An 11,434-nucleotide genomic window follows, 5' to 3' on the forward strand; every position below is an offset into this window, starting at 1 on the left:
TAAAACCTCAGGCTTCCTCGGCCTTTCTCATCTGGCTCCCAGGGCTGGTTTAGAGAGGCTATTGACAAAGGATTGGGAGCAGCTTACTAATACTTTGTGCCTTTTGGCTAAGGAATGACATTTAAAATGGAGGGGAATGAAAAGTATGGCTTTACTTGTCTTCATGTCTCGATGATTAACGCACTGATTGCTGTGGTGCGTTGTGCAGCCCAGGAATGTCTCAAGTCTGACCCGCGCAGAGTTGGTTGAGCTCTGCCTATAGCTGGCAAAGGGGCCCTGGGCTGGCGGAGGGAGAAATCACTGTTGGTGATCGCTAGCCTGTGAGGCTTGATGGAAAGTCCATCATTGGGCTCAACTGTGACGGTCCCTCTTGGTGCAATACCACATGATGATTGGCTACTTGAACAAGGCACTGCAGGCTCGTTGCCGGTGTGAGCTGGCACCTTGAAGGAAGATGAAGAGGCAGTTTACTGTGCGACTTTTCCAACATCATTTGTTGCTGTACATATGAGCTGACTTCAAATTACTCATCTGTTCACGGGTACTCACTCTGTGTTTTTACCAACAGTGGAGGATAAGGTGAGGGACCAGCTTGAAGCAGGGAAGCCTGAACCAGTCATCGAAGAAGTGGTACGTAATGACTTTTGTCCTGTACTGCTATCTTTTATGGCAACTGCAATTTAACGTTGAACTGTCCAGTTTGGAATGGTTCACAATAGGGGAAACTAGAGATGGAGCTCTGGTAGCTCAGTGAGTGAATGAGCCGTCTATACAAAGAAGGCCCGAGATGCTATCCTAAGTCTGTGCTGGTCCCAGCCAGGACACAAGGCCTTTGATAAAGTCCCACATAAGAAGTTAGTGTGCAAAATTAAAGCACATAGGATTGGGAGTAATGTATTGGCATGGATTGAAAATTGGTTAACTGACAGGAAACAGAGAGTAAGAATAAATGGATCTTTTTCAGGGGTGTTGGGCAGTGACTAGTGGGGTACCACAGGGATCAGTGCTTGGGCCCCAGCTATTCACAATATATATAAATGATGAGGGAACCAAATGTAATATTTCCAAGTTTGCTGACGATAAAACTAGGTGGGATTGTGAGTTGTGAGGAGGATGCAGAGACGCTGCAAGGTGATTTAGATAGGTTGAGTGAGTGGGCAAACACATGGCAGATGCAGTATAACGTGGATAAATGTGAAGTTAGCCACCTTGGTAGGAAAAACATAAGGACAAAGTCTTTCTTAAATGGTGATTGTGTTAAGTGATGAGGTACAGAGGGACCTAGGTGTCCTTGTACACCAGTCATTGAAAGCAAACATGCAGGTGCAGCAAGCAGTTAGGAAGGCAAATGGTATGTTGGCCTTCATTGCAAGAGGATTTGAGTACAGGAACGAGGATGTCTTGCTACAGTTCTACAGGGCCTTGGTGAGACCGCACCTGGAGTATTGTGTGCAGTTTTGGTCTCCTTACCTAAGAAAAGATATACTTGCCATAGAGGGAGTGCAGCGAAGGTTTACCAGACTGATTCCTGGGATGACAGGACTGTCGTATGAGGAGAGATTGGGTCAACTAGGCCTGTATTCACTAGAGTTTAGAAGAATGAGAGGGGATCTCATTGAAACGTATAAAATACTGACTGGGTTCGATAGACTGGATGCGGGGAGGATGTTTCCCGTGGCTGGGAAGTCTAGAACAAGGGGTCACAGTCTCAGGATATGGGGTAGGAAATTTAAGACCAAGATGAGGAGAAATGTTTTCACTCAGAGGGTGGTGAACCTGTGGAATTCTCTACCATGTAGAGGTCAAGTCACTGAATATATTTAAGAGAGAGATAGATTTCTAGAAACAAAAGGCATTAAGGGGTATGGGGAAAAAACGGGAATCTGGTGTTGAGATAGATGATCAGCCATGATCATATTGAATGGCGGTGCAGACTCGAAGGGCCGAATGACCAACAACTGCTCTTATTTTTTATGTTTTCTATGTAAATAGTCAGAATGCTATAATTGGTATCGGTGCTCCTGGGTTTAGTCGGAAACAAATCACATTTTGCACTGATGGGTATGCATTGACTCCAGCTGTGTGGCCAGTTGTTGAGAATAGAGTTGTACTTGGCTGTGACACCCTCCATGGTTCAATTGCATACCAGCACTCACTGTTTAGACATGGATATGAAGATCGGTTGACGTACCAGAGAAGGGCCGATGCATGGAACTGTACTGCACCATGTGTCAATCCTTTCAATTAACGCGAGGCAAGAATAAATTAATAGCTAAGACTACTGAGGTTGTGAGGATGCCGGTTGCAGGCACTGTGTAAATGTATTTTGTTAACCGCAAGATTGATTGGCAGCTTGAACATCCACTCAGGACAAAAAGGAGACTTGTGCCTAATTATGCAGTGCCATGTTACCACGTGCCTAATAATGGATTCTAGCATTTTCCCTATTAATGTCAGGCTAACTGGCCTGTAGATCCCTATTTTCCCTTTTACCCCGTTTCTTAGCGGGGTTACATTTGCTACCTTACAATCCACGGGGTCTGTTCTAGAATCTAGGGAATGCTAGAAATCAAAACCAATACATGCATTATCTCTGCAGCCACCTCTTTTAAAATCCTAGGTTGCAGGCCATCAGATCCAGGGGATTTGTCAGCTTTTAATCCCATTAATTGCTCCAGTACTTTTTCTTTACTAATAGTTACTTTAAAGTTCCTCACTCTCATTAGACCTTTGGGCCCCAAGTTTCCACACGCGGCAAAACAGGCGCCCCTCCGAGCTGGGCGCCCGTTTTTCGCGCCTAAAACGGCGCCTAAAAAAAAACGCGCTATTCTCGAGCGCCTTGCAGCTCCATGTCTGCCTGGCGCGGCGTGCAGGGGGCGGAGCCTACCACTCGCGCCGATTTTGTAAGTGGGAGGGGGCGGGTACCATTTAAATGAGTTTTTTTCGTGCGGCAACCCTGCGCGTTGGAGCGTTCGCGCACGCGGAGTGTGAAGGAAACATTGGCACTCGGCCATTTTTGTAGTTCTTTGCAGTGTTCATTTTTTAATAAAAGCACATTGCCCTTCCATGATCAGCACTGAGGCTTCTTGCAGCAGTGAGAAGGCTGCAGGAGGCCCGACCGACGGCATGGGGAGCCTCGGGAATGGCTGCCTCAACTTCTCACTGCCTCCTCCCCGCCATCGGGAACGGCTGCTGCCGTCGGTCGGTCGGGCCCCCACTGCGTTTCCCCCCCCCCCGGAAACGGCTGCTGCCGTCGGTCGGTCGGGCCCTCACTGCGTTTCCCCCCCCCCGGAAACGGCTGCCTCAACTTGTGAGGCTTCCTGCAGCATTCTCCCTGCCTGAAGCACTTTCACACAGGTAGGAACAAGGATTATTTAATCTTTTCTTTGCTTATAAATTTTTATTCAGGTTGGATTTATTTGTATAAGTATAAATAAGGATTTATTATAGAATTTAATGACTTCCCTCCCCCCCCCCCCCCCCCCACCTCGTTCTGGACGCCTAATTTGTAACCTGCGCCTGATTTTTTAATGTGTCAACAAGGTTTTTTCAGGCCTACAAAAATCTTCACTTGCTCCATTCTAAGTTAGTTTGGAGTACGTTTTCACTGTGGAAACTTTCAAATCCGGCGTCAGTGGCCGGACACGCCCCCTTTTGAAAAAAAAATTCTGTTCAAAAGTGAAACTGTTCTACCTGACTAGAACTGCAGAAAACTTAAATGTGGAGAATTGCGATTTCTAAGATACTCCGTTCTCGACCAGTTGCTCTTAAAAATCAGGAGCAAATCATGTGGAAACTTGGGCCCATTGTTCCCCACAGTTTCTGGTATGTTCTTTGTGTCTTTTACTGTAAAGACATGCACAAAATATTTGTTTAACGTCTCTGCCATTTCTTTATTCTCCATTATAATTTCTGCTATCTCTGCCTCTGAGGTACCCACGTTTACTTTCGATAATCTCTTCCTTTTTACATACTTGTAAAAGAGCTCTTACAATCTGTTTTTATATTTCTTGCTAGTTTATTCTCATATTTTATTTTCCCCTCCATCAATTTCTTGGCCATCCTTTGCTGATTTACTACTATTTGACGACATTATAAGCCTCTCTTAATCTAATACTATCATTAATTTCTCTACTTAGCTACGGATGTACCACTTTTCCCGTGGAGTTTTTATTCCCCAAGGGAATGTATATTAGTTGAGAATTCTGAACTATTTAAATATTTGCCATTGCTTATCTAACGTTGTAACGTTTAATCTAATTTCCCAATCTACCTTGGCCAACTTGCCTATCATACCTCTGCAATTGGCTTATTTTAAATTTAAGATCCTAGTTTTGGATTTAACCACATCACTCTCAAACTTAATATGAAATTCTATCATATTATGATCACTCTTCCCCAGAGGATCCTTTAGTATAAAATTACTAATTAACCCTGTCTCATTACACAATACTATATCTAAAATAGCCTGGCCCCTAGTTGGTTCATCAATATTGTTGGTACTCTGGATTTAAGGGAATGGTAGCACAATGGTTATGTTACTCGACTAGTAATCCTTGACTCCAGACCCACAGCAATGTGGTTGACTCTTTACAGCCCTCTGAAATGGCCTAGCAAGCCACTCAGTTTAGGGCAATTAGGGATGAGCAATAAATGCTAGCCTTGCCAGCGACGCTCACATCCCATGAATGAATTTTTTTTTTAAACCTGGAATGTTATGGACCAGCCTGCTGCAAGCTGCTCAGGCAAATGTCCTGGGAATGTTGAGAATTATACTTGTCATCCTAATTACCATCCTTATAATTCCTAGGGCATTTTCGTGGGTAGATCCTCTGTAACAGAATCTCAGCTGTGACCCTAAATACACAGTGAAGCTTCCTGTAATGTGTGCCATCTTGGAGACACTTCAACCCGTGTCAGCCTCACCTACCCCCAACTGCTTCCCAGCCCATCCCATGGACCACACTCGCCAAGTGGGTTGATGCCCGTTCCCTTTCCCTTCAAAAGGGTGGACATTTTGACCGAGGCTTCTAGTTTCAATGTGATACCAGTGTTGGGTTGTCAACTGCTTGGCAAATGTCCCATTTTTGACTTCCACTTATGCCAAAGAAGTTCCCAGACTCCTTTCTGTTCTGTATGTTTCAGCCAAGATTATAAATGAGAGGTGAAGAATCTCAGCTGTGACTCCAAGATACATAGTGAAGCTTCCGGTAATGTGCTTTGATCCCAATCTGTGACAATTTCTTGCCCACATCAGCTGTCATGCAACCTTTCTGTGTGGGACTGCCAGTTCTTGTGCCAATGTTTATGTTTGTTTCTTGTTGGATGTTTACAGCCAGTAGTCATCTCGTAGATCTGGACTGGATTTGAACCCATGTCCTAGAGGTGAAAGGACATTGATGGTCTGTCCTGTTTCCTGGTTCTCAATATGCTTTTGAAGAGCTGCAGTAGCTGATTTCCCATTCTTAAACTGTTATTAAAATATGATTAATGTTTTAACTTTTTACTTTGTAGGACTTGGTGAACCTTGCACCCAGGAAGCCTGATTGGTACGTGACTGACTTTTGCATTCCAAGATGTTATTTTCGAAATAAATGTATCTAATGTGTATAAGTTAATCTACCTGTCCTACTTTCGATATGTGACGTTTTTTCAATGTCTCAAACTAGCCATCCTGAGGCCTTTCTGCAATTGCCAAGTTGACGCTGGATTAGAGGACATTTTCAAAGGGTGCTGTGGTGGTAAAGACTGGTTTTCTGTTGCAGGGATCTGAAAAGGGATGTGGCCAAGAAACTGGAAAAGCTGGAGAAGAGGACGCAGAGAGCGATAGCAGAACTAATCCGTTAGTAATTAATGAAGGGAAATCACAAGCTGGTTCTCACTGATTTAAAGGCTACACCCCGAGCAAATGAACTTGCTTCATCACATTCAAAGTCAGTTGACTGAAGCATTGATGATTATGAAAGGAAGTTGCCAAACACTGATCGAGGCAATTTGTTCACTGGTGAAGGGTTCAAAACACAGAGACGCAATTTAAAAATGAACAGGCTTTGGAGTAAGAAGGGCAGTCAGCAGGCACTTTTTCACCCACAGGGAAATCAAGTTGTGGAAGGAGTTTCTGGGGAATGACATTGAAGTGGAAAATTAGTTCAAAGGCATTGGTGAGAGGAGGGTAATTGCGAGAGATGGTGAGAAAGGACTAGGTAGGGTTGACCCATGAAAAAGAAAGAACTTGCATTTATAGAGCAGCTTTCACAACTTCAGGACGTCCCAAAGTGCTTCACTGTTTTACTGTAGGAAAACGCATCAGCCAATTTGCTAACGGCAAGGTCCGACAATAGGAATGAGATTGGTAGTACGTTTTTAATGATGTTGGTTGAGGGAATAATATTGGCCAGAACACTGTCAAAACTCCCCTGCTCTTCCAATAGTGCTGTGGGATTTTTTACTTTCACCTGAGAAGGCAGAGAGTCCTCAGTTTAACCTTTCATCCGAAAGACAACACCTCCAACAGTGCAGCATACCCTCAGTGCTGCAAGCTAGGAGTAAGGAGGGAAGTCAGCGGAAACCTTTTCACCCAGAAGGAAATAGAGTTGTGGAACAAGTTACCTCGGATTATGTGCTCAAATGGAAGCTGAGCCAAGGCTGACGCTTGAAAGCAATTTCTGGACCATAATGATTCTTGCATTATGGAATGCTTTACCTCAAGTGGTTACCGAGGCAGAGACTATAATGTAATTTTAAAGTGAATTGGATAAGTATTTGAAAAGGAGGAATATAAGAATATAGGGAAATGGCTTTAAAGATTAAAGGGCTGTCCCCAGCACTGGTGCGATGGGCCAAATGGCGGCCTCCTGTGCTATAATTTCTACCATTCTGTGCTTTTGTCAACCTGTCCCTGTGAAACGTGTGTGTACACTTTGGGTGAAATCAGGATCAATGTCGGCTGTGGCTGTGATGCTAGTCAGTGTTGAACAACCTGCAGACCAACCTCCCACAGTGCCCGTTGGGTGTCATTACCTCAGGAGAGGAGGAAGAACATTTTGTGAGAAATAAATAAACATGGAGAAAGCCACAGTTAAATAGACAGCTGGCGACATAGCACAACTAGTGCTGTTCCACCATTGGGGGAGGGGCATCACAGCCAAACTGGATCCTGCAGCACCCAACATACTGTCACAAAATATATCTCTCGCACTCGCTTTCTGTCGCAATCTCCCTCTCTATCTCACTCACTCTCATTACCCCCTCTCTCTGTTTCTCTCAGTTTCTCACTTTCTCATTCTCGCACTCACAATCTCTCGCATACTCTCGCTCTCATTATCTCTCACTCTCTAACACTCTCTCACTCATACTTTAATTTTCACTCACTCTTGCTCTCATTCTCTCCCTCGCTCTGTCATTCTTGCTTACACATACACTCAATTAGTCACACATGCATAGGGTTGTATTTATATTCTGTCTGACTTTGTTCAAGTGTGATCATAGAAGCAGTGAGCACTGAAATTCTGGACACAACCGCCAGCCATCAGTTTATATTAGTTTGTGGGGGAAGAGAATAAAGCCGCTTCTTAAATTTAAAAATAATAAACTAACATTAATATAGTTAATTATTTATTTTCAATCCCACAGGGGAGAAACTAAAAGGCAATGAAGATGACCTGGCATCTGCGGTTGGAGCAGTGAAACAGGAGGATTACGACTCTGAGTGACTCGAGGCTCTCACGTGGACATTAGGGGTTGGGCCAGCACAAACCAGCCAACTTCTCAGAATAAGAATATTGCCACGTCATCTGGAGTCTTTTGTTCACCTCCACCCTGGTGCATCTTGCGTAGGTCACAGCAAAGATGATGGAGGCCGTTTGGCCCTTCCAGGAAGATTCCGCAGTCCTCCCCACCGTGACTGTCCAGCTGTTTATTCAATGATTCCAATGTCTCTGCTGCCTTACCTGGAAGTAGATTCTGTTGATGTCTGAAGCACTTCCTGACATCAGTACTAAATGTGCTTGTCCCCTTGTCACGGTTTATCTTGCAGTGTCCCAGTATTTTCTTTTTCTGTATCATTTACTACATTGTACACCTCCACTTGATCCCTCTCAGTCACTTCCTTTCCAGGTCGAAAAGCCTGAGTTTCTCCTTATAACTCAGTCCCTCTGACACTAGAGATCAGCCTTCTCTGCACTGTCTCCCAGGTTTGGATGACTCCCTTGTGTCTTGCTGACCAGAGCTGGACACAGTACTTGGTGTGGTCTAACCAGAGTATTGTGTAGATACGCACAAGAAGTTGTTCACTTTGGGGTGCTGCCTCCTCTTGTGCGTTCTCTCCCAGATTTTGATGCAGTGAATTGCTTGATGTTTTTAAGGGGAGAAACCTACCAAGCTCAGCACAAAGCCTCTCTTTTTAATCTGCAGCATAATTAACTGCAGTGATCCCTTCTCCGAGAGATGATTAACGTATCCTTATTGTCATGGTCTCTATCTTCAGCTCACTTGGTCCTTCGGGAAATCTAAGCGAATTGCTGTGCATTGTGGAGTGGGTGGGCGGGGCGGGAGGAATGGGGGCATGAGATTGTACAAGGATCAGAGCTTGTATCGGGATCTGAGAGTGAAGCCTGCACTAGTGTGGAGGTTAAAACCTACTGCAATCACAGTGTAATTCATGCCAGTGGCTGCAGACCTGTAATCTGAGCTCAAAAATAATATAAATCTACAAAGATTGAATATCTGAAACAAAAAAAATCCCCAAATGCTGGACGTGCAGGACATGCTGGGCAGTATCTGAAAGCGGAAAGGCAGGTGAATGTTTCAGATAAAGACCCTCCGTCACAAATGGTGAAGAGTTCATACTCCAAACGTTAAACACACAAGCGGACCTGCTGAATGTTCCAGCAATTTTACTTTTAAAAGCTGAGAGTTTCTTCTTGAACGTCAGCCCAGAATGTTGTGTCTGTGTGGTGTGTCTCTGTGTATCTGTGAAGGTTGTATGGCTCAGTCGTGTGTGTCTGTCTGTCTGTTGGGGTTTGTCTGTATTCCTGTTTGTGTGGAGATGTGTTTGTGTCTGTCTGTCTATCTCTGCACGCCAGGTCTGTCCATGAATCTGTCTGTGTGGGGTGTGTCCGTGTCTATCTGTGTGTGTGCTGTTGCCACGAGTTGGAGTTGGGGTTTCACGACATAGATTACCCCCTCGTTTGCTGGTTGTCATTTCTGCTCTGATGTTTTGGACAACCCTTTTTTATGTTTTTGTATGAAATGCTGTACCGATTTATAATAAAACAAAGTACAAACCAAACCTACTGAGTTACAGTGAAATAAATCACGTGTTGACGATTGAAGTAAATGACTGGTCAAATACTCTCAACTAGGACTGTTCAGACTTTAGCACATGGGCCAGACCCACCAGCCCTGACAACATGACTCATAGGGCCACCCACATTCCAGCAGTACTGACATTCTGACCCATAAACCTGGTGCAGCTGAATTCTATTTGATTTGTGTTCGTACCTTTTAGAGATGAAAAGTAAATCTTATGACGGAATGGCAGAGATACTAAATGAGTAGTTTGCTTCAGTTTTTTTTTTACATAGAATTACATAGAATATACAGCACAGAAACAAGCCATTCGGCCCAACTAGTCTGTGCGGATGTTTATACTCCACACGAATCCCCTCCCATTCCATCTGTCTCATCTCAGCCTTTCAGCATATCTTTGAGTCAGAAGGTTGTGGGTTCAAGTCCCACTCAAGGGTCTTGAGCACATACCTAGGCTGACACTCCAGTGCAGTGCTAAGGGAGTGCTGCACTGTTGGAGTTGCCGTCTTTCGGATGAGACGATAAACCGAGGCCCCGTCTGCCCCCTCAGGCGGATGTAAAAGTTCCCATGGCACTATTTCGAAGAAGAGCAGAGGAGTTATCCCTGGTGTCCTCCAGTGAGAAGGAAAGGGTGCAAGAGAAAAGATAGCCATCTGTGGCTAACTAAAGAAATAAAGGACGGAATCCAATTTAAAAACAAGGACATACAAAGTGGCCAAAACTAGACGACTGGGAAGCTTTTAAAAGCCAGCAAAGAACGATTAAAAAATTATTAAGAAAGGGAAGATAGACTATGAAAGTAAACTAGCGCAAAATATAAAAACAGCAAGAGTTTCTATAGGTATACAATAAGGAAAAGGGTGGCTAAAGTAAATATTGGTCCCTTGGAGGACGAGACCGGGGAATTAGTGATGGGGAACATGGGGATGGCAGAAACTCTGAACAAATATTTTGTATCAGTCTTTACGGTCGAGAACACAAACAATATTCCGATTGTGGATAGTCTAGGGTCTATAGTGGGGGGGGGGGGGGGAACTTATCACAATCACAAAGGAGGTGGCACTCAGATAATGGGACTAAAGGCAGATAAATCCCCTGGACCTGATGGCTTGCATCCTAGGGTCTTAAGAGAAGTAGCGGCAGGGATAGTGGATGCATTGGTTGTAATTTACCAAAATTTCCTGGATTCTGGGGAGGTCCCAGCAGATTGGAAAACTGCAAATGTGATGCCCCTATTTAAAAAAAATGGAGGCAGACAAAAAGCAGGAAACTATAGCCTAACATCTGTGGTTGGGAAAGTGTTGGAGTCCATTATTAAAGAAGCAGTAGCAGGACATTTGGAAAAGCAAAATTTGGTCAGGCAGAGTCAGCATGGATTTATGAAGGGGAAGTCATGTTTGACAAATTTGCTGGAGTTCTTTGAGGATGTAACGAACAGGGTGGATAAAGGGGAACCAGTGGATGTGGTGTATTTGGACAGCCAGAAGGCATTTGACACACAAAAGGTTACTGCACAAGATAAAAGTTCACAGGGTTGGGGGTAATATATTAGCATGAATAGAAGATTGGCTAACGAAATGAGAACAGAGTCGGGATAAATGGTTCATTCTCTGGTTGGCAAGCAGTAACTAGTGGGGTGCCGCAGGGATCAGTGCTGGGACCTCAACTATTTACAATCTATATTAACGACTTGGAAGAAGGGACTGAGTGTAACGTAGCCAAGTTTGCTGATGATACAAAGATGGGAGGAAAAGCAATGAGTGAGGAGGACACAAAAAATCTGCAAAAGGACATAGACAGGCTAAGCGAGTGGGCAAAAATTTGGCAGATGGAGTATAATGTTGGAAAGTGAGAGGTCATGCACTTTGGCAGAAAAAAATTAAAGAGCAAGTTATTATTTAAATGGAAGAAGTTTGCAAGTGCCACAGTACAGCGGGACCTGTGGGTACTTGTGCATGAAACACAAAAGGATAGTATGCAAGTACAGCAAGTAATCAGGAAGGACAATGGTATCTTGGCCTTTATTGCAAAAGGGATGGAGTATAAAAGCAGGGAAGTCTTACTACAGCTATATAAGTTACTGGTGAGACCACACCTGGAATACTGCGTTTTAGTTTCCATATTT

At 44.1% G+C, this 11,434-nt stretch overlaps 1 protein-coding gene across 1 annotated transcript in view; it reads left to right on the forward strand.

The window, feature by feature from the left end:
* The window catches only part of ccdc12 (coiled-coil domain containing 12), a 65,305-nt gene extending 56,016 nt beyond the window's left edge, over window positions 1-9,289 (forward strand). Inside the window, exons 4-7 of the mRNA XM_070894769.1 lie at window positions 569-630; window positions 5,515-5,549; window positions 5,766-5,842; window positions 7,633-9,289. Of these exons, the coding sequence (XP_070750870.1) occupies window positions 569-630; window positions 5,515-5,549; window positions 5,766-5,842; window positions 7,633-7,712 (254 nt within the window). The 3' untranslated portion in view covers window positions 7,713-9,289. The remainder of the gene's footprint in view (window positions 1-568; window positions 631-5,514; window positions 5,550-5,765; window positions 5,843-7,632) is intronic.
* The last annotated feature ends 2,145 nt before the right edge of the window (window positions 9,290-11,434 follow it).

The sequence above is a fragment of the Pristiophorus japonicus genome, chromosome 1, assembly GCF_044704955.1.
Source record: "Pristiophorus japonicus isolate sPriJap1 chromosome 1, sPriJap1.hap1, whole genome shotgun sequence".
Lineage (NCBI taxonomy): Eukaryota > Metazoa > Chordata > Chondrichthyes > Pristiophoridae > Pristiophorus > Pristiophorus japonicus.